The 24,255-nt window shown below is 37.4% G+C and overlaps 2 protein-coding genes across 3 annotated transcripts in view; both read right to left on the bottom strand.

The window, feature by feature from the left end:
* Window positions 1-376: 376 nt before the first annotated feature.
* Window positions 377-1,590, bottom strand: LOC123879708 (protein HGH1 homolog). Its single transcript, XM_045927602.1, has one exon. It carries the CDS (start codon window positions 1,484-1,486, stop codon window positions 392-394), a length of 1,095 nt encoding a protein of 364 aa, XP_045783558.1. The 5' UTR covers window positions 1,487-1,590; the 3' UTR covers window positions 377-391.
* A 525-nt stretch (window positions 1,591-2,115) lies between these two features.
* Window positions 2,116-24,255, bottom strand: part of LOC123879718 — a 47,164-nt gene continuing 25,024 nt past the window's right edge. For both annotated transcript variants that reach the window (XM_045927618.1, XM_045927619.1), the window contains 3 exons: window positions 10,992-11,132; window positions 4,882-5,052; window positions 2,116-4,205 (listed from right to left, as the gene is read on the bottom strand). In XM_045927618.1, the coding sequence (XP_045783574.1) occupies window positions 4,132-4,205; window positions 4,882-5,052; window positions 10,992-11,132 (386 nt within the window). In that variant the 3' untranslated portion in view covers window positions 2,116-4,131. The remainder of the gene's footprint in view (window positions 4,206-4,881; window positions 5,053-10,991; window positions 11,133-24,255) is intronic.

The following is a 24,255-nucleotide window of genomic DNA, read 5'->3' as shown; positions in this document are numbered from 1 at the left end:
ACTAAGCTAAATTATCTAAATCATCTAAAATACAATATACTTACGGCTAGGGACTGACACTAATTATCGTTATCCTATTGAGGAATCGAATGTTAACAATCGCAATCACCTGATATGCATTGTTGCAAACACATTCAGACGGAACGATTAGCTGAATCAGTTTCTAACAGAACGATAGCCACCAAGCTCATAACTCATTTGACATTGGTTGGTTGTAGATTGCTGCTTCAGTCATTGATAATAAAATACATAGTCTTAGAAAACCTTCAGTGGATTAAAAATAAATATCAAATGACTTCGGTGGCTATCATTAAGTGTTAGACACTGACTTATCGAATCAGTAGACTGGTTGTTCAGGTAAATAAAAAAAATTAGGTATATAAAAGTAACTTTATTGCACACTGTTCAAATATTCTTCATCCATATTCTTGAATTTCTCTGTCATATCTTCTGGAACGTGTATCGATGACAGATCCTCAGCACCGACCTCTTCTTCCTTCTGTATTAATATATCTACAACATTTTCACACGCTAGCAATAAACTTGCATCTTTTTCCCACTTATGGTACTCCCTTAGTACATAATATACCCCATTTTCTCTTAAAACCTCTCTGCCATGTTTGGTAGCGCATAACTTGTTTAACGTTTCAATAACCATCTTCCGTATATCCATATCAACGTCTCGTTTCTTTTCTTTTGGCAAATATTGTAACGATATCGGTAACTTATCCATTTCCTCGTCGTCATATTCTTCGTTGCCCATTATGGGTGGTAAAAGATATGTTAGCAAGTCTATATCGTTGCTTAGTAGAAACTTGTGATAGACAGTGTCGAAGGATATGTTCCTTATAGTCCCTATTGCGCCACCACGACGGATAGAAGATTCAGCATAGTTGCAAAATGGAAGCAACTTTTTTAACGGTATATCCTTATATACTGTATTTTCTTCAGTAAACCATTTCCTGACGCGTGGGGAACAGCTAAGGTTACTAAATATTGGCGCTAAGTAATGTAATTTTGATCCTTTTTTGTTGTAATTTATGTTAGTAAAAATGTTTAATAAATCGTTCAAGTGTGGTAGAAATGTATCTAAACACACTTCTATGTTATTTTCTACTCTGTTTATATTTGATAGGATCATACAAGCAGCATCAGCGTACTCCTTATTCGGATCCTTAATATAACCTATAAGTAATTCGACGATATTTTTCTTCGTACTTGGCTTGTACTTCAATAACTCCGATGCACCTTTTTCGTTAGCAGTAATATTAATTAGTATTAATAAAGCGTTTTTACTCACTTGCTCGGCTTTATCGTCAGTCAATTCAATAAAACTCTGGATAACTTTTTCATGTTCCAGTAAGTCTTGTATACCACTCTCAGTAGCAGATACACCGAGTAAATGCTCCAAAGTTATGTGTTTCAAATCGATTCTGGCCTCTGGCTTCAAAAATTCCAGAACTTCTTCAAGAGGATCTTCTGCCATTGTTATTAAAATAAATTAAAATACGCAATACTTCGTGTGATTGCAATCAGCAAGTTTATTGTTTACTACATGTGTGTTTACTGGTTTTTTTTTCACAAATGAAATTACAGCCACAGATCAATAACATCAATTAAACTGAGATGACAGCTAAAAAATATTGACAAACCATAGATTACGGACTTCGTCTGTGGTGGCGTTTGCTGGCGCGCACGGGGTCCATACTTGCATAGTTTAGCTAACTTGTTACAAATAACTACAAACTTGACATTGGCTAATCATTGTAAAAGCCAGACGAGAGAGAAAAAAAAAAAAAAAAACCATAGATTACTGTGTTTCATAGAATGAGGTTCTAGTTTTTTAGTGCTTCCTAGGATACCATCTCTAGATATTTTCCCGATTTTTGTGGAGTGCATATCTTTAAATATTATAAAGAGTAAGTTTGTTTGTATTAAGTAATCTCTCTAACAACTGGACCGATTTTGAAAATTCTTTCACCAGTATTCCTGAGTAACAGGCTGTTTTTAAGGTTCCGTAGCCAAATTTTAAATTACAGATCCCTACGAAAATTCTAATATGCTACTCGTACAAAGCCAGGCAGGTCACTAACTAGTTAATAATAAAAAAATTAATGCAGTGATATAATAACTATTTATTAAAACACCAAATAAAACACGTCTATAATATAATCTAAGGCACACATCTAATAACATCTTTCCTAATTACATCGATCGGTTTTATGATATCAATTTGTTTAGTACCAGCTATAGTTATGCCAATTTAAAGTAATTATGGAAACGTACCTATATTTAAAAAATTAAATAATGAACTTATTGTTTAGTTATTTCAAACAAAAGAATAATTTTATAATAAATAATAATAAGTAAGGAATAAGTAAGAAAAATATTTAATAAATAAATAAAATACTTATCGTGCGATTAGTAAGTAAACATTTAGGAAAATCGACCGCTTTTCTAAACTTAGCTTCTATACTATCTTCAATGCCAAACTGTTATTTTAAATCTAAAAAACTTCACATTTTTTATTAATATAGTGTGCATTTAAAACTATTTACATTTTACATCCTTTTTAGTTAAGTACGTATATAAAATGCAATCTAACTAGTGCGTAGCTAACCCTGCTGTTGATTCTATCAATTATTATTTGAGGGGATAAGTTTCTGAAGGGGATAAAAAATAAACTAACATAAAAGCCCTTTGAGAATAATTTTTACTACAGGGTTAACTACACCCTTAAATAGGGACCTATTCTAATATTTAAATTTATTTGAGAATTGATAAAATATGAAATATGTACACATTTGTTTTAGTGGATAAAATTCTAGTGCTTGAAATGTAATACAAATATTGAATTATAAAATATCGGCTACTAAAAGTCTTTGAGGTGAACAAGAGGCGAATTTTAGAGACAGTCTTAATTTTAACGAAAAAACGAACATCATAACATTACTATACGTAGGTACCTATAAAGCTCATACCAATGGAGAATTCAACTGTAAATGGTGACGATACATCATCCTTCTCACTCATATGCTATACGTGTAAGTGAGAATAATGATTAATGCCGCCATTTTGGATTTCTTTCTTTATTCATACGAGATACCAGTACACATGGCATGTAATAGCGTATCAGTAGGCAACAAAACAAATTCAAAGACAGACAGACAAAACAAAAGTAGATACAAAGCGGATTGTTGCAGTTTTAGACGAATTATTAGTGATTCGAATTAATTGAGTAATTTTTAAATAGGATTTTTAGAAACTCGGCTTTGACAGACATTCAGTGAACGACAAAGGCATAGAAATATTACGTGTGTTCTGTCACATTACGAAATCGCTACCATGCTTGTTGGTGAATACTCTACTCTACTGCACGCGTCTTTATTTCGATTGGCTCGTGATAACTGTCACTTTGAGTAGCCAATCACAGTTCGCAGTGTTGACACATAATGAAGCAATCATGAGCCTATGTTGCGATTTACTTGGTACTAAAATACTGAATAATAAATGGTACTAAACACTTTACTAATTTAATTGGTTCAAGTGGTTCAAGTAACGAATTTATCAGATATGAATTTGTAGCTTCTATTTTCGAATGCCAATAAATGTCTGAAACGCGGTTTTTATGCGTTGTCGTTCACTGACTTGGTTTGTGTAAATGTAATATAGTGTTATTATAAGTTATGAGTGATAATTCAAATAAGTTATTCAATAAATTCTAAATTTTAGTGACATTATTATTAGTTAGCAAAAACACTAATTACTAATTTGTTTAAAAGTGACTAACATTTATTAGAATATATCTATAAACTCTATAGGTAATAAACTATTACATTAAATATAATATTAGGAATAGTACTTAAAAATACTTTTTTTTTTCATATCCATTTGGAAATATCTTTGTACTTAAAAGGGTTTAACTAAAAAGAAAATTAACTTAAAATACGTGTGATTTTTAGTTTTTTTGTTCATTTTAGTTTAACTATCTTTATTCCTTTGACCAAATATTTTAGTTATTCTTCAATTTTTGAAGTAGACACCTAATTAATTAAGTGCATAGATATTTCCGACTAAAACATTTAGTTACTATTAAAAAACTGAAAAGTGCTTTAGTTTTTGTGTGTGTTCTTAGTGGACGAGAATTTTCCTTAACCAGGTCACCAAGGCCACGGCGAGAAGCGAGATTTTGATGATTTCAGCATCTGTAAACCATAGAAAACACGTCATATGGTACTCGTAAGAATTAAATTCTTAAACTTGCCTATAACTTTGTCTGCGTGGATTTTAAGTCTTTCTTCAGGGTAATAAATAAGTAGCCTGGATTACTCTTTTTGTTAAATTTCCACAAAAAATAGTTTTAACTATTTCGAATATTAGCCCAGACAAACAGACGAACAGACAGATATATAAAGTATAGAGTTTGCTGTTGAAATGTTCGTCATTTCAACAGGATATTTTAAGTTCGAGTAATTTTGTAAGTAACTAATCAACAAACATCAAAGCGAGCGTAGTGTGCGCAGTATTTTTCTTAATTTTAAAGACTAGATGCAGAAACCAGTTCAATGGTGCAGACGAAAAAAGAAGATATGTCTATAAAATATGGATGCTAGAAACCACTTTAAAAAATGTTATACCTTTGTTTAATTCTGCAGAATGCATAATATCTTTATTTATAAAAATAAAGAATATAGCACGAGCGCAGTGAGCACGAATATTAAAACAAAATCATACGTTTATATTTTTCTGTTTAACTGGATATCTGTCACAAAGGCATAATGTTGTCATGCCCCACCCCGTGCACTCACACGCCAGTTGGTGATGGCATAAGGCAAAACAAATCAGACCTTAAGTCGTAGCAATAAAGTATAATGTTCTTACCATTGCAAGCGTGCTCCTTCTCTCGATACCCGTTCTCGGTGTCACAAAGGCATATCTTGTCCTGAGGCGAGTGGACTCTGAGATGCGCGGGCGTATTGCCGGTGATGTTGGGCGTGAGACAGACGAGTCCGTCGTTGCACTCGTCGCTGTTGGCGCACGCGTGGTAGAGGGCTACAAAGGAGTTTATTGTGTATGTCAAAAATATGTACGTACTACAACGTCATTTCAGCGATGCTCTTTACTGGATGATATGGTGGATGGTTCGCTTGGTGTTCTGTTTTAAAAAATCCCGTAGGAACTCTTTCATTTTTCGGAATAAAATAAGCGTGCAAGTTGGTTGGTATCTTGTATAGTTACAACTGTTTATTTTGAAAAAGATGGTTCACTATCATTAAAATGACGAAAATAATTGTAACAATAATATTAATTTAGAGACACGCACAAAGAAAACGTACCGCGCACCACAGTAGTCCATAGACACCTGTCAAAAAGCGACAGTGGAGGTGGACGTTTCGATTCAACGTTATAAGCATCTTTTTTTCTACCTCCTTGGAAGGGTATGTGCAGCGCTATCTATGAGGCTTTTAAAAACAGGCCTTAGAAAGTTCCTCACTAAGAAATTGTAAGTTTCAAAATTATTCCTGCCGGGAATCGAATCTGGGACTTCTTAATTTTATTAGACTACTAGATTAGGAAGGCTTTTAAAAGTGTTTTATAAATAAGTTGTATTAAAGTTACTCTACTTTGTGATGATGTGGACAAATCATAACATGGGGTTATTCAAGGGGTGGATCAGCTTCCTGAAAGGCCTGCAACGCATCGGCGGTTCCTCTGATGTTCATGGGTCGGCGATACCTAATCACTTAACATCAGGTGACCTGCCTGCTCGTTTGCCCGCAATTTTTTTTATTAAACAAGTGTAAATTAAAAATTTATAACACCCCCGACAAGTGAAGATTACAGTAACTAGAAAAGAGCTGATAACTTTCAAACGGCTGAACCGATTTTCTTGGATTATGCTAAGAACACTCTCACCTTTCAAACAGAAAAAAAAACTAAATTAAAATCGGTTCATTAGTTTAGGAGCTACGATGCCACAGACAGTTCCACAGATACACACATCAAACTTATAACACCCCTCTTTTTGGGTCGGGGGTTAAAAAATAACTCAATAAAAAAAAGTTACACAAGGATCGAAACCACTTTCTTTGGTGCCCTGTTTATACGTGGCTAATTAAATAACCCAATTATTAAGAGCCCGTTTAAGTAAAACGTAAAATCTTGTTCCAAAATCATTGTCGTGCCCGCGCGGCCTTCGCCAGTAATTAGCAATAATTAACCACTGGCCTTCGTGCGAGATGTTATAAACGATAATAATGCTAGAAACACATTCACCACATAACACGCCGCGTTGAAACGCTACTGGGCACAAGCGGCCGAAAATCAAGTGTACAAGAAAGTTGTTCAGCTGTGTATGCCTACGATGAGACATCACACTAATATTATAAAGGCGAAAGTTTGTACGTGTGTGTGTGTGTGTGTGTGTGTGTGTGTGTATGTTTGTTACTCCTTCACGCAAAAACTACTGGACGGATTTGGCTGAAATTTAGAATGGAGATAGATTATACCCTGGATTAGCACATAGGCTACTTTTTATCCCGGAAAATCCCAGGAGTTCTCACGGGATTTTTAAAAAACGCGAACGAAGTCGCGGGTATCAGCTAGTAGATAAGTAATGTTTTCTGTACTCGGTGTATTTTAAACTTGTACTTTAGCTATAATTCATGAACTCAGAATTTTTTCCTATTTGATTTTCTACAATGGCAAAAAATGCATGTAAAATACATAGACTGCTGTAATCATAACCCTTCCTTTTGGCGTTGACGTAGTCGGGTAAAAAACAAAATGCAGATACACTTTAAGGTGCATGAGACGGGTCTGCCCGCGAAATTCAAATTTAATTTGGTTTTTCGCAATTTGTAAATTAATACGACAAAGTAGGCTTATGGCATTCTAATTCTGACAATGGCAGAATCATCTTCCCAGGATTACATAAAAATCTTTACTTGAAAGAGTTCAGTTTAAGAAATTAGTTATAGTATCGACTAATTTGTGAGTAACTCATGTCAAACTCATTATTTTCAAAATGATGATGATGTCAAAATAATGAGTTTGACATGAGTTACTCACAAATTAGTCGATAGTATAAATAATTTCTTAAACTGGACCCTTTCAAGTAAAGATTTTTATATAAACCTGTGAGGGTGATACTGCCATTGTCGCAATTAAAGTGCCATAAGCCTACTTTGTCGTATTAGTTTACAAATTGTGAAAAAACAAATTAAATTTGAATTTCGCGGGCAGATCCGTGTCATGCACTTTAGTTTAGGTAGTTTATAGAAAAACATCAGAAGTGACAATTATCTGAAACGCACATTGAGTGTGTTTCTACCATTAAACCTCGCTATAACTACTGGGCTTCGTGTGAGATGGTATAAGCGATATAGTGGCTACCTACTGGCTAACCGTGGGGTGAACGCAGTTCTACGCTTTATTTATGATAGTATTTATTTACCCACAGCTAGCTTAAAAAAACGGTCAAGTGCGAGTCAGACTCGCAGACGAAGGGTTCCGTATCAAATACAAGAAATATCACTTTTTAATATTTTATAATTGGCATGGCGGCCATTTTGAAATCGTTATTATATGTTGTTACAGCGGCAATAAAAATAATCATTTTGTGATAATTTCAACTCTGTACCTATTACGGTTCATGAGAAATAGCCCGCTGACAGATAGACAGATAGGCAGGGTTCGTTGGTTAAACATAAATAAAATAAACCAGTTTTTTAAGTTAACGCAGTTCTACATTTTATTTAGGTATGACTAGCCAATGCCCGCGACTTCGCTCGCGTGGATTTAGTTTTTTGAAATCCCGTGGGAACTCTTTGATTTTTGATAAAAAGTAGCCTATGTGCTAGTCCAGGACATTATCTATCTCAATTCCAAATTTCGGCCAAATCTGTCTAGTAGTTTTTGCACGCGGGCGAAGTCACGGGCATTGGCTAGTAAATTATACATGTCTCTGTAAGAACTTCGTGTGGGGAGATTATATAACTGTAGGAGGAAAACATTGGGATCACACACAAGAGTCCAGAGCCGTAAAAAGTATAATTTGAAACTATGGCAAAAAAAATTTATAAAATGGCAAGAATCCCTCAGACAAAGAATCACTTGGCTGAGCAAGAATCCAGAGCCGAAAACTTAAAATATCTTGAGATCCATTTAAACAGGTCTAACCGCGAAATTCAAATTGAATTTGGTTTTCCACAATTTCTAAGCTAATACGACAAAATAGGCTTATGGCATTCTAATAGCGCCAATGGCAGTATCATCTTCACAGGTTTATATAAAAATCTTTATTTGAAAGGGTCCAGTTTAAGAAATTAGCTCTAGTATCGTCTAATTAGTAGGTTATAATAGATAAAGATTTTTATATAAACCTGTGGAGATGATATTATTTTGTTTTCATTGTCGCAATTAAAGTGCCATAAGCCTACTTTGTCGTATTAGTTGACAAATTGCGAAAACATTGCGACAACAATGCAAACATTAAAAAAATTCATAATGGCCGACATGAAAATGAAAAAATAATTAAAAAGTGTTATCTTCCGCGATGGTACGGAACCCTTCGGTTGTTAGTCCAGCTCGCACTTAGCCGATTTTTAAGGTTCCGTACCTCAAAAGGAAAAACAGAACCATTAACCCTCACTTTGTTGTCTGTCTGTCTTTCAAGAAACCTATAGGGTACTTCCCGTTGACCTAGAATCATGAAATTTGGCAGATAGGTAGGTCTTATAGCACAAGTACAGGAATAAATCTGAAAACCGCGAATTTGTGGTTACATCATTAAAAAAAATTAAAACGTGTTTCAATTTTCAAAGTAAAACAAGTAGGATATCATATGAAAGGGCTTTCTTTACCTGTACATTCTAAAACAGATTTTTATTTATTTTTAATAGTTTTTGATTGTGCAAAATGTTGGAAAAAATACCCGAGTACGGAACCCTCAGTGCGCGAGTCTGACTCGCACTTGGCCGGTTTTTAATTGACTAAAATGACTGGAATTTGGATGAGTCTCTACTTCAACGCGATAATATTAACCTCCAAAATGAAAACATGAATAAGTAAAAAGGTCAACCCTAATCTGATTTTATAATCTCGATCAATCTTATACAATAGCATAGTATGCTACTTGTAGAATCTACCTATTATATTATTTAACACAATAGGTTACATAAAATCAATCTTTGCTTCTTACATTAAAAAAACGGCCAAGTGCGAGTCGGACTCGCGGACCGAGGGTTCCGTACTCGGGTATTTTTTCCGACATTTTGCACGATAAATAAAAAATCTCTTTTAAATGAAATAAATTTTAAATCAACAGGAAGTACCCTATAGGTTTTCTTGACAGACACGACGGACGGACGGACAGACAGACGGACAACAAAGTGATCCTATAAGGGTTCCGTTTTTCCTTTTGAGGTACGGAACCCAAAAAAAGACCTAGTTGATATTTAGGTACAGATTTTCAAAAGGAGTTTTTGGATAACCTTGTAGATAGATATTCAGCATAGGTACCTTCCAACAGTGACAAAGCTAGGTTTTTAACCCCCGACCCACAAAGAGGGGTGTTATAACTTTGATATGTGTGTCTGTGTATCTGTTTGTGGCATCGTAGCTCCTAAACCAATGAACCGATTTTAATTTAGTTTTTCTTGTTTGAAAGGTGGCTTGATCGAGAGTGTTCTTAGCTATAATCCAAGAAAATCGGTTCAGCCGTTTGAAAGTTATCAGCTCTTTTCTAGTTACTGTAACCTTCACTTGTCGGGGGTGTTATAAATTTTTAATTTAAATGATACGAAAGTTTGGGAATGAGTTGCCAGTCAGCTTTGATAGTCCTAATAAGTTTATGTGATTTTGTAAAGTGGTGATAATAAAAAAAAAAGAATACCCGGCTGAGTTTTTTGTGGGCTCTTCTCAGACTTGGGCGCGTTTGGAACCCTCGTGGCTTTAGTTTTAAGTAACGTAATTAATTATCACCACTATATCGTACAAGTTTAACAATTTCGACCATCAAAAGGAGTACAATTGTACCTACTTTGAATAAACGATTTTGACTTTTGACTTTAATTTACACTTGTTAAGATTATTAGTTAAAAATACTAAGATTATTAGAGAATATACTATGATTTATTAACGTACTAAACTTACACAACTCCACATTAACAAACACTTGTATCCACAGGCACATAAGTATACACTCAAATATGAACACACACACACATTTCATACATTTTCCTACACTAAATAAAAAGACCAACATAAATATTAACAACTAGCTGATGCCCGCAGCTTTGCCCGCGTGGATTGGTCAGATCCCCTGCAGCATCAGGATTGAGGAGTTGGACTCCAAATTTTTTATGAAACAATGTCGCAAAGTTCCTCTATCGATTAAAAAAGAAATGACGCAAATCGGTTAAGAAATCTCGGAGATTTCGGTGTACATAGGTAGAAAAACACAACTACCTTCTTGAAAGTCGGTTAAAACAGTAGCCTATGTTACGCCCTGGTCAATTCTCTACTTGTCTGTGAAAATCCCGTCAAAATCGGTTCAGCCGTTCCCAAGATTAGCCTTTTCAAACAGACAGACAGACAGACAGACAGACAGACAAAAATTTTAAAAACATATGATTCAGTTATAGTATCGTTCAAATAACCATATGACCTTAATACGCGGTAGTTATTTCGAAATTACAGACAGACACTCCAATTTTATTTATTAGTATAGATAACCATATGACCTTAATACGCGGTAGTTATTTCGAAATTACAGACAGACACTCCAATTTTATTTATTAGTATAGATTAGTATAACATATGAAATGTATAAGTATAACTTTAAAAAGATGTAAATAATTAAGATAAGGTAAGGAATTAATAAAGGCTTTGAAATTGAAATTGAAATTTAGTGACAGTTCGAATGAATGAATGAATGAACGAATGAACGAATGAATGAATGAAAGGAACAGTGAATGAATGAAGCTCACACTTGGTGACGGGTTCGCAGCGCCCGTTCAGCGGCGGCGAGTTGTCGCCGCACAGGCACCTGGTGACGGGGTCGTAGTGCGTGCGCACGCACGACGCGCTGTTCACGCCGAGGCACTCCGCTTGTCGGTTGCAGGCGCGAGCTGCAAACAGAACATCCAGTCAGTTAGTTTATTAAATAAATAAATAAAAAAATAAAAAAGCCTTTTATTTCTTCACTAATATTTTTACAATAGAGATTATCACACTAATATTATAAAGGAGAAAGTTTGTTTGTGTGTGTGTGTGTGTGTGTGTGTATGTTTGTTACTCCTTCACGCAAAAACTACTGGACGGATTGGGCTGATATTTAGAATGGCAATAGATTATACCCTGGATTAGCACATAGGCTACTTTTTATCCCGGAAAGTCAAACAGTTCCCACGGGAATTTTAAAAAACCTTCATCCACGTGAACGAAGTCGCGGGTATCAGCTAGTTAAATATAACTTAAAGTACTAGATGATTGAAGTAAATAATTAAAATATCCTAAATATAGTAGGTACGATAATATTTTTATGAAGAACCCTTTTCATGTCTGAAGGAGGTCCAGAGAAATCAATTTTGCTCTGTCTTTGGCTTTGAGCATCCAGTTTGGTCCCGCCACTTTTTTATGTCATCGTTCCAACGATAATGCGGCCTTCCTCTACCACGTGTGCCTTTTGGGCCTGGCCAGTCAGTTTATTACTTACATTACTTACAATTTAAAGTTACAAGGCACACTTCTCAGCGTAACGTTCCCCGTTATGTTGCTATTGACGTTTCCTTTAATATCTCGTTCACACAGGCTGCGTAAAGGTGCCCACGCATTTGAACTGAACTGCAACTGAACTGCGCGTCGCGTCAGCGCCCCGCACGATATGCACGGCTGGAGAGAATATCGTGCGGGGCGCTGACGCGACGCGCAGTTCAGCTGCAGTTCAGTTCAAGTGCGTAGGCACCTTAAGCGTAGACGTAACGCGTACCATTGCGTTGTAATGTATGGAACTGTATGAAACATGGCTCACCGCTTGCGTAAAGCGGTGACGTTTGCGTAACTCGGTGTGTTAGGGGTTTACGAGCGTCACTACGCACGTGTCACGTGTACGTGCTTAGTGTGAATCGGTCTTAAAAGAAGAGTATTTTTTTTTAAATAGACTAGCACTTGGCTGTACCTAATCAGACCTGCTCGCAAGTAATGATGCAGTTAAAAAAAAGTACTTGTTAATGTCCATTTCAGTGAAAGAAATCCATATTTGACAGTAAGTATTTATATTTAACAGGGCTCTCTCCGTCACTTGCTCCATACAATCGTAGTTACATTTTCATTTGAATATTAAGCAACCAAAGTCCATGAAATTTTGCAGACATATTTTAGAAACTAATATCTGTGTCTGTGGTGTTTTAGATTTTTCTAAAAATATGTAGTTTTAAAATTACAGGGGCTCAAAATTTGTATGTGAATTTTTAAGTCCGCGTAACTTTGAAACCGAATATATTAACAGAAATCTGGAAAACCACAGACATAGATATTAGTTTCTAGAATATGTCTGCCAAATTTCATGGACTTTGGTTGCTTAGTATTCAAATGAAATTGGAACTACGTTTGTATGAAGCGAGTGACGGAGAGACCCCTCATCAAGAACCGAACCTATGACCTATGCGAATTAACTTTTGGACCGCTGCCGACTATGTGGCCTTCATGAATACAACTTTATTTAAAAAGGTCAAATTTAGGTAGAATTCAGTATACCAAAGGTTACCCTACCCTATTATTACATGTAGATACATATTTGTATCTATCATTGTACGAAATTTGCATGTAATAATATACTTACTTCTATAAAAAATTACCCCAGAAATATCACACTTCACACTAATATTATAAAGGAGCAAGTTTGTATGTGTGTGTGTATGTTTGTTACTCCTTCACGCAAAAACTACTGGACGGATTGGGCTGAAATTTAGAATGGAGATAGATTATACCTTGTATTAGGACATAGGCTACTTTTTATCCCGGAAAATCAAAGAGTTCCCACGGGAATTTTAAAAAAACCTACATCCACGCGAACGAAGTCGCGGGCATCAGCTAGTAATTTATTATTAAGAAAAAAACTATTCTAGAGCAAAACTTTTGAAATAACATAAAGATTTTTTTTATGAAACTGACTGACTGATATACTGTGGAATTTCGAAAAGTTCTGAAATACTTAGGTAGGTAACTACTTCTTCATTTTTGCCCAAAAGCCAAATCCCAAATACCAATTTTTCTTACATTTACTTACAAATTCTCAGGATTTTCTTACAAACTTTTATCTCCTATTTATCTATTTTATATAGAATTTCTTAAAACATTGACACAATATAGTATTTCTTTTCTTTAAAAAAGAATATTAGTCATTTTAATCATGACTAACATTCCTCTTTCCCCTCCAACTAAGCGTTAAGCTTGTGCTGTACGACAATAGTGCAACGGGTGGGGTTTGAACCGCCGACCTTTCGGAATTCAGTCCGCTCCTATAACCGTTGAGCTATTGAGGCTAGTATTATATTTCTTCATTTTTAACCAAAAGCCCAAATACCATTTTCATGAATATAACTTGAAAAATGACAGACTTTCATACACACTTTCATCCCCCTAAATTCTTTCCCGATAATCCTTTCTCAGTGTGCCCTACATTATATAAGGAACCTACTGTCTTTATCCCAGCGGTGTAGGATACTTATGCGTTGATAGCAGTCAGTCAGTCAGTTATCTTTCCTTTTTAACTCCCGACCCAAAAAGAGGGGTGTTATAAGTTTGACGTGTGTATCTGTGTATATGTCTGTGGCATCGTAGCTCCTAAACTAACGAACTGATTTTAGTTTTTTTTGTTTGAAAGGTGGCTTGATCGAGAGTGTTCTTTTAATCCAAGAAAATCGTTTCAGCCGTTTGAAAGTTATCAGCTCTTTTCTAGGTACTGTAACCTTCACTTGTCGGAGGTGTTATAAATTTTTAATTTACACTTGTATATTATTGAATTAAGATAGACACTGGACAGAGAGCACAACCCTCAGAAATGAGGTATACAACGCAGAGTAAGAGAGGGTTAAATTAAGTGAAATTAGATGCAAAACAGCTTTATAAGCGAATACCTTAACCTACTTCGAGGAGTGATGGTTCGCGATAGTGTACGGAAGCGGTGGATTTACACTCTCCGCCGACCAGTATAGCTTGGACTTCCGTTGTTAGGGTGCGGGTTAGTTAGCCAGACTTTACGACATAAGGATAGTAAGCGCAAAACAAGTAATCGAACATGGCAGTCCGCGCAGGTCATAGTCATGTTTAATCCATACTAATATAAATGGGAAAGTGTGTCTGTCTGTCTGTTTGTCTGCTACCTTTTCACAGCCCAACAGTTTAACCGGTTCTGACGTTTGGTACAGGGTAAGCTTATATCCCGGGGACGAACATAGGCTACTTTTTATCCCGGAAAATCATAGAGTTCCCACGGGATTCCTAAAAACCCATCCGCTTAATCGATTTGTACAAAATTTGGTACCGAGGTAGCTTGCATCCCTGTTATTGACATAGGCAACTTTTTATCCCGGAAAATCAAACAGTTCCCATGGTATCTTTAAAAACCTAAATCCACGCGGACGAAGAGGCGGGCATACTCTAGTCCTTACTAAATACAAAAATCCATTAATTCTTTCATAATTCATTGTAGCTTAGACTTCCGTTGTTAGGGTGCGGATTTTTTTGCCAGTTTTACGACACCTAGGTACTTGTATAGTAAGTGCAAAACAAGTACATAGTTGCAATCGCAGGTCATAGACTATGGATTTAATAGATAAACCCATTCATTTATTCGCCATTAACAGGGCACTCTCCGTCACTTACTCCATACAATCGTAGTTCCAATTTCATTTGAATATTAAGCAACCAAAATCCATAAATTTTGCAGACATATTCTAGAAACTAATATCTGTGCCTATGGTGTTTTAGATTTTTCTAAAAATATGTAGTTTCAAAATTACAGGAGCTCAAAGATTTGTATGTCAATTTTTAAGACCGCGTAACTTTGAAACCGAATATTTTAAGAGAAATCTGGAAAACCACAGGCTAGAATATGTCTGCAAAATTTCATGGACTTTGGTTGCTTAATATTCATATGAAATTGGAACTTCGTTTGTATGGAGCGAGTGACGGAGAGACCCCTCTTAATTACTCTTTAATTAATTCCTTCATTTTAATTTTCATTTAATTTCAAGCCCGGCTGAGATCTGTCATGGAAGCAACGATAAGGCCAAATTCGGACCTCGCGTCAAACAAGTTGTAAAAGTCTACCGAGTGAAACTGGACCTTAAAATCCTGAACTTATACGTTAGGTCAGTTCCGTTTTAGAGGCCGCCACTGATACCTTTGTAGTTAGGTTACCTAGAACTAGGTCTACAAATGAAAACCGTTGAAAAATAAACCCTAAAACTTTAATTAATAAAGCTGAATTTCTTTTAACATTATTTAATTAGTACTGCCAATGATATTACTATGCGTTCAGTCCCCCGTGGAATTAGGAAGTACTAATACTTAGAACAAGCTGCCCCTTGGTAACTTTAAAAAAAACTAGCTGATGCCCGCAGCTTCGCCCGCGTGGATTGGTCAGATCCCCTGCAGCATCAGGATTGAGGAGTTGGAATCCAAATTTTTTATGGAACAATGTCGCAAAGTTCCCTTAACGAACAAAAAAAAATACGCATATCGGTTCAGAAATCTCGGAGATATCAGTGTACATAGGTAGAAAAACACAACTCCATTTTACTAAGTCGGTTAAAAAAGTAACCTATGTTACTCCTTGGTTAATCCTCTACTTGTCTGTGAAAGTACTGTCAAAATAGGTTCAGCCGTTCCGAAGATTAGCCTTTTCAAACAGACAGACAGACAGACAGACAAAAATTTTAAAAACTTGTGATTCAGTGTTGTTATCGTTCAAATAACCATATGAGCTTAATATGAGGAAGTTATTTCGAAATTAAAGACAGACACTCCAATTTTATTCATTAGTATAGATTAGTCTAGATAACGATCGTCGCGCAACTAAGATTCAGTCGCGCAATAGTTGCAACCTGTCAAACCATACTAATCTCTTTTGACAGTGGCTATATAGATGGAAAAAAGTAGAATGACCCAATAATTTGGAACAATCTTCCGATTCTAAAAAGTAACAGCTAAAATATATTAAAAGAAATATAAATATTTGTTAACCCCCGACCTAAAAAGAGGGGTGTTACAAGTTTGAGCTGTGTATCTGTCTGTGGCATCGTAGTTCCTAAAACTAAGAAACCGATTTTAATTCAGTTTTTTTTTGTTTGAAAGGTGGCTTGATCGAGAGTGTTCTTATTTATAATCCAAGAAAATCGGTTCAGCCGTTTGAAAGTTATCAGCTCTTTTCTAGTTACTGTAACCTTCACTTGTCGGGGGTGTTATAAATTTTTTAATTTACACTTGTAAATAAAGAGAATATAATATACTTTTATTGTGATTTTATTTTATCACTAGCTGATGCCCGCAGCTTCGCCCGCGTGGATTGGTCAGATCCCCTGCAGCATCAGGATTGAGGAGTTGGACTCCAAATTTTTTATGAAACAATGTCGCAAAGTTCCTCTATCGATTAAAAAAGAAATGACGCAAATCGGTTCAGAAATCTCGGAGATTTCGGTGTACATAGGTAGAAAAACACAACTCCCTTTTTAAAAGTCGCTTAAAAAAGTAGCCTATTTTACGCCCTGGTCAATCCTCTACTTGCCTGTGAAAGTCCCGTCAAAATCGGTTCAGCCGTTCCAAAGATTAGCCTTTTCAAACAGACAGACAGACAGACAGACAGACAGACAGACAGACAGACAGACAGACAAAAATTTTAAAAACGTGTGATTCAGTTATGGTATCGTTCAAATAACCATATGAGCTTAATATGAGGTAGTTATTTCGAAATTACAGACAGACACTCCAATTTTATTTATTAGTATAGATGCGAAAGTGTCTGTCTGCTAGCTTTTCACGGCCCAACAGTTTGATCGATTTTGATGATGGTACAGAGTTAGCTTACATCCCGGGGACGGACATAGGCTACTTTTTTATCCCGGAAAATCAAAGAGTTCCCACGGGATTCTTGAAGGCTCATGCATTTAACCGATTCATATAAAAGGCACAGAGGTAGTACTTGCGTCCCGAAAATTAACATAGGCAACTTTTCATCCCGGAAAAGCAAAGAGTTCCCACGGGATTCTTGAAGGCTCATGCATTTAACCGATTCATATAAAAGGCACAGAGGTAGTACTTGCGTCCCGAAAATTAACATAGGCAACTTTTCATCCCGGAAAAGCAAAGAGTTCCCACGGGATTCTTGAAGGCTCATGCATTTAACCGATTCATATAAAAGGCACAGAGGTAGTACTTGCGTCCCGAAAATTAACATAGGCAATTTTTCATCCCGGAAAAGCAAAGAGTTCCCACGGGATTCTTGAAGGCTCATGCATTTAACCGATTCATATAAAAGGCACAGAGGTAGTACTTGCGTCCCGAAAATTAACATAGGCAACTTTTCATCCCGGACAAGCAAAGAGTTCCCACGGGATTCTTGAAGGCTCATGCATTTAACCGATTCATATAAAAGGCACAGAGGTAGTACTTGCGTCCCGAAAATTAACATAAGCAATTTTTCATCCCGGAAAAGCAAAGAGTTCCCACGGGATTCTTGAAGGCTCATGCATTTAACCGATTCATATAAAAGGCACAGAGGTAGTACTTGCGTCCCGAAAATTAACATAGGCAACTTTTCATCCCGGAAAAGCAAAGAGTTCCCACGGGATTCTTGAAGGCTCATGCATTTAACCGATTCATATAAAAGGCACAGAGGTAGTACTTGCGTCCCGAAAATTAACATAGGCAACTTTTCATCCCGGAAAAGCAAAGAGTTCCCACGGGATTTTTGAAGGCTCATGCATTTAACCGATTCATATAAAAGGCACAGAGGTAGTACTTGCGTCCCGAAAATTAACATAGGCAACTTTTCATCCCGGAAAAGCAAAGAGTTCCCACGGGATTCTTGAAGGCTCATGCATTTAACCGATTCATATAAAAGGCACAGAGGTAGTACTTGCGTCCCGAAAATTAACATAGGCAACTTTTCATCCCGGAAAAGCAAAGAGTTCCCACGGGATTTTTAAAAACCTAAATCAGCGAGGTCGCAGTCGCGGACATCATCTATATATACTACTAGCTGATGCCCGCAGCTTCGCCCGCGTGGATTGGTCAGATCCCCTGCAGCATCAGGATTGAGGAGTTGGACTCCAAATTTTTTATGAAACAATGTCGCAAAGTTCCTCTATCGATTAAAAAAGAAATGACGCAAATCGGTTCAGAAATCTCGGAGATTTCGGTGTACATAGGTAGAAAAACACAACTCCCTTTTTGAAAGTCGGTTAAAAAAGTAGCCTATTTTACGCCCTGGTCAATCCTCTACTTGCCTGTGAAAGTCCCGTCAAAATCGGTTCAGCCGTTCCAAAGATTAGCCTTTTCAAACAGACAGACAGACAGACAGACAGACAGACAGACAGACAGACAGACAGACAGACAGACAAAAATTTTAAAAACGTGTGATTCAGTTATGGTATCGTTCAAATAACCATATGAGCTTAATATGAGGTAGTTATTTCGAAATTACAGACAGACACTCCAATTTTATTTATTAGTATAGATAGCATTTTCGATTGACTTACCTAATCATATTTTACTAAACAAAATTTAAATTAGAAAACCCATATCCATACTTCCATACTAATATTATAAACTAGCTGATGCCCGCAGCTTCGCCCGCGTGGATTGGTCAGATCCCCTGCAGCATCAGGATTGAGGAGTTGGACTCCAAATTTTTTATGAAACAATGTCGCAAAGTTCCTCTATCGATTAAAAAAGAAATGACGCAAATCGGTTCAGAAATCTCGGAGATTTCGGTGTACATAGGTAGAAAAACACAACTCCCTTTTTAAAAGTCGCTTAAAAAAGTAGCCTATTTTACGCCCTGGTCAATCCTCTACTTGCCTGTGAAAGTCCCGTCAAAATCGGTTCAGCCGTTCCAAAGATTAGCCTTTTCAAACAGACAGACAGACAGACAGACAGACAGACAGACAGACAGACAGACAGACAGACAGACAGACAAAAATTTTAAAAACGTGTGATTCAGTTATGGTATCGTTCAAATAACCATATGAGCTTAATATGAGGTAGTTATTTCGAAATTACAGACAGACACTCCAATTTTATTTATTAGTATAGATGCGAAAGTGTCTGTCTGCTAGCTTTTCACGGCCCAACAGTTTGATCGATTTTGATGATGGTACAGAGTTAGCTTACATCCCGGGGATGGACATAGGCTACTTTTTTATCCCGGAAAATCAAAGAGTTCCCACGGGATTCTTGAAGGCTCATGCATTTAACCGATTCATATAAAAGGCACAGAGGTAGTACTTGCGTCCCGAAAATTAACATAGGCAACTTTTCATCCCGGAAAAGCAAAGAGTTCCCACGGGATTCTTGAAGGCTCATGCATTTAACCGATTCATATAAAAGGCACAGAGGTAGTACTTGCGTCCCGAAAATTAACATAGGCAACTTTTCATCCCGGAAAAGCAAAGAGTTCCCACGGGATTCTTGAAGGCTCATGCATTTAACCGATTCATATAAAAGGCACAGAGGTAGTACTTGCGTCCCGAAAATTAACATAGGCAATTTTTCATCCCGGAAAAGCAAAGAGTTCCCACGGGATTCTTGAAGGCTCATGCATTTAACCGATTCATATAAAAGGCACAGAGGTAGTACTTGCGTCCCGAAAATTAACATAGGCAACTTTTCATCCCGGAAAAGCAAAGAGTTCCCACGGGATTCTTGAAGGCTCATGCATTTAACCGATTCATATAAAAGGCACAGAGGTAGTACTTGCGTCCCGAAAATTAACATAAGCAATTTTTCATCCCGGAAAAGCAAAGAGTTCCCACGGGATTCTTGAAGGCTCATGCATTTAACCGATTCATATAAAAGGCACAGAGGTAGTACTTGCGTCCCGAAAATTAACATAGGCAACTTTTCATCCCGGAAAAGCAAAGAGTTCCCACGGGATTCTTGAAGGCTCATGCATTTAACCGATTCATATAAAAGGCACAGAGGTAGTACTTGCGTCCCAAAAATTAACATAGGCAACTTTTCATCCCGGAAAAGCAAAGCGTTCCCACGGGATTCTTGAAGGCTCATGCATTTAACCGATTCATATAAAAGGCACAGAGGTAGTACTTGCGTCCCGAAAATTAACATAGGCAACTTTTCATCCCGGAAAAGCAAAGAGTTCCCACGGGATTCTTGAAGGCTCATGCATTTAACCGATTCATATAAAAGGCACAGAGGTAGTACTTGCGTCCCGAAAATTAACATAGGCAACTTTTCATCCCGGAAAAGCAAAGAGTTCCCACGGGATTCTTGAAGGCTCATGCATTTAACCGATTCATATAAAAGGCACAGAGGTAGTACTTGCGTCCCGAAAATTAACATAGGCAATTTTTCATCCCGGAAAAGCAAAGAGTTCCCACGGGATTCTTGAAGGCTCATGCATTTAACCGATTCATATAAAAGGCACAGAGGTAGTACTTGCGTCCCGAAAATTAACATAGGCAACTTTTCATCCCGGAAAAGCAAAGAGTTCCCACGGGATTCTTGAAGGCTCATGCATTTAACCGATTCATATAAAAGGCACAGAGGTAGTACTTGCGTCCCGAAAATTAACATAGGCAACTTTTCATCCCGGAAAAGCAAAGAGTTCCCACGGGATTCTTGAAGGCTCATGCATTTAACCGATTCATATAAAAGGCACAGAGGTAGTACTTGCGTCCCGAAAATTAACATAGGCAACTTTTCATCCCGGAAAAGCAAAGAGTTCCCACGGGATTCTTGGAGGCTCATGCATTTAACCGATTCATATAAAAGGCACAGAGGTAGTACTTGCGTCCCGAAAATTAACATAGGCAATTTTTCATCCCGGAAAAGCAAAGAGTTCCCACGGGATTCTTGAAGGCTCATGCATTTAACCGATTCATATAAAAGGCACAGAGGTAGTACTTGCGTCCCGAAAATTAACATAGGCAACTTTTCATCCCGGAAAAGCAAAGAGTTCCCACGGGATTTTTAAAAACCTAAATCAGCGAGGACGCAGTCGCGGACATCATCTATATATACTACTAGCTGATGCCCGCAGCTTCGCCCGCGTGGATTGGTCAGATCCCCTGCAGCATCAGGATTGAGGAGTTGGACTCCAAATTTTTTATGAAACAATGTCGCAAAGTTCCTCTATCGATTAAAAAAGAAATGACGCAAATCGGTTCAGAAATCTCGGAGATTTCGGTGTACATAGGTAGAAAAACACAACTCCCTTTTTAAAAGTCGCTTAAAAAAGTAGCCTATTTTACGCCCTGGTCAATCCTCTACTTGCCTGTGAAAGTCCCGTCAAAATCGGTTCAGCCGTTCCAAAGATTAGCCTTTTCAAACAGACAGACAGACAGACAGACAGACAGACAGACAGACAGACAGACAAAAATTTTAAAAACGTGTGATTCAGTTATGGTATCGTTCAAATAACCATATGAGCTTAATATGAGGTAGTTATTTCGAAATTACAGACAGACACTCCAATTTTATTTATTAGTATAGATGCGAAAGTGTCTGTCTGCTAGCTTTTCACGGCCCAACAGTTTGATCGATTTTGATGATGGTACAGAGTTAGCTTACATCCCGGGGACGGACATAGGCTACTTTTTTATCCCGGAAAATCAAAGAGTTCCCACGGGATTCTTGAAGGCTCATGCATTTAACCGATTCATATAAAAGGCACAGAGGTAGTACTTGCGTCCCGAAAATTAACATAGGCAACTTTTCATCCCGGAAAAGCAAAGAGTTCCCACGGGATTCTTGAAGGCTCATGCATTTAACCGATTCATATAAAAGGCACAGAGGTAGTACTTGCGTCCCGAAAATTAACATAGGCAACTTTTCATCCCGGAAAAGCAAAGAGTTCCCACGGGATTCTTGAAGGCTCATGCATTTAACCGATTCATATAAAAGGCACAGAGGTAGTACTTGCGTCCCGAAAATTAACATAGGCAATTTTTCATCCCGGAAAAGCAAAGAGTTCCCACGGGATTCTTGAAGGCTCATGCATTTAACCGATTCATATAAAAGGCACAGAGGTAGTACTTGCGTCCCGAAAATTAACATAGGCAACTTTTCATCCCGGACAAGCAAAGAGTTCCCACGGGATTCTTGAAGGCTCATGCATTTAACCGATTCATATAAAAGGCACAGAGGTAGTACTTGCGTCCCGAAAATTAACATAAGCAATTTTTCATCCCGGAAAAGCAAAGAGTTCCCACGGGATTCTTGAAGGCTCATGCATTTAACCGATTCATATAAAAGGCACAGAGGTAGTACTTGCGTCCCGAAAATTAACATAGGCAACTTTTCATCCCGGAAAAGCAAAGAGTTCCCACGGGATTCTTGAAGGCTCATGCATTTAACCGATTCATATAAAAGGCACAGAGGTAGTACTTGCGTCCCGAAAATTAACATAGGCAACTTTTCATCCCGGAAAAGCAAAGAGTTCCCACGGGATTTTTGAAGGCTCATGCATTTAACCGATTCATATAAAAGGCACAGAGGTAGTACTTGCGTCCCGAAAATTAACATAGGCAACTTTTCATCCCGGAAAAGCAAAGAGTTCCCACGGGATTCTTGAAGGCTCATGCATTTAACCGATTCATATAAAAGGCACAGAGGTAGTACTTGCGTCCCGAAAATTAACATAGGCAACTTTTCATCCCGGAAAAGCAAAGAGTTCCCACGGGATTTTTAAAAACCTAAATCAGCGAGGACGCAGTCGCGGACATCATCTATATATACTACTAGCTGATGCCCGCAGCTTCGCCCGCGTGGATTGGTCAGATCCCCTGCAGCATCAGGATTGAGGAGTTGGACTCCAAATTTTTTATGAAACAATGTCGCAAAGTTCCTCTATCGATTAAAAAAGAAATGACGCAAATCGGTTCAGAAATCTCGGAGATTTCGGTGTACATAGGTAGAAAAACACAACTCCCTTTTTGAAAGTCGGTTAAAAAAGTAGCCTATTTTACGCCCTGGTCAATCCTCTACTTGCCTGTGAAAGTCCCGTCAAAATCGGTTCAGCCGTTCCAAAGATTAGCCTTTTCAAACAGACAGACAGACAGACAGACAGACAGACAGACAGACAGACAGACAGACAGACAGACAGACAGACAAAAATTTTAAAAACGTGTGATTCAGTTATGGTATCGTTCAAATAACCATATGAGCTTAATATGAGGTAGTTATTTCGAAATTACAGACAGACACTCCAATTTTATTTATTAGTATAGATAGCATTTTCGATTGACTTACCTAATCATATTTTACTAAACAAAATTTTAATTAGAAAACCCATATCCATACTTCCATACTAATATTATAAACTAGCTGATGCCCGCAGCTTCGCCCGCGTGGATTGGTCAGATCCCCTGCAGCATCAGGATTGAGGAGTTGGACTCCAAATTTTTTATGAAACAATGTCGCAAAGTTCCTCTATCGATTAAAAAAGAAATGACGCAAATCGGTTCAGAAATCTCGGAGATTTCGGTGTACATAGGTAGAAAAACACAACTCCCTTTTTAAAAGTCGCTTAAAAAAGTAGCCTATTTTACGCCCTGGTCAATCCTCTACTTGCCTGTGAAAGTCCCGTCAAAATCGGTTCAGCCGTTCCAAAGATTAGCCTTTTCAAACAGACAGACAGACAGACAGACAGACAGACAGACAGACAGACAGACAGACAGACAGACAGACAAAAATTTTAAAAACGTGTGATTCAGTTATGGTATCGTTCAAATAACCATATGAGCTTAATATGAGGTAGTTATTTCGAAATTACAGACAGACACTCCAATTTTATTTATTAGTATAGATGCGAAAGTGTCTGTCTGCTAGCTTTTCACGGCCCAACAGTTTGATCGATTTTGATGATGGTACAGAGTTAGCTTACATCCCGGGGACGGACATAGGCTACTTTTTTATCCCGGAAAATCAAAGAGTTCCCACGGGATTCTTGAAGGCTCATGCATTTAACCGATTCATATAAAAGGCACAGAGGTAGTACTTGCGTCCCGA

Source organism: Maniola jurtina, chromosome 28 (assembly GCF_905333055.1).
Source record: "Maniola jurtina chromosome 28, ilManJurt1.1, whole genome shotgun sequence".
NCBI classification, from domain to species: Eukaryota; Metazoa; Arthropoda; class Insecta; order Lepidoptera; family Nymphalidae; genus Maniola; species Maniola jurtina.
This window is presented reverse-complemented; position numbering and strand designations above follow the sequence as displayed.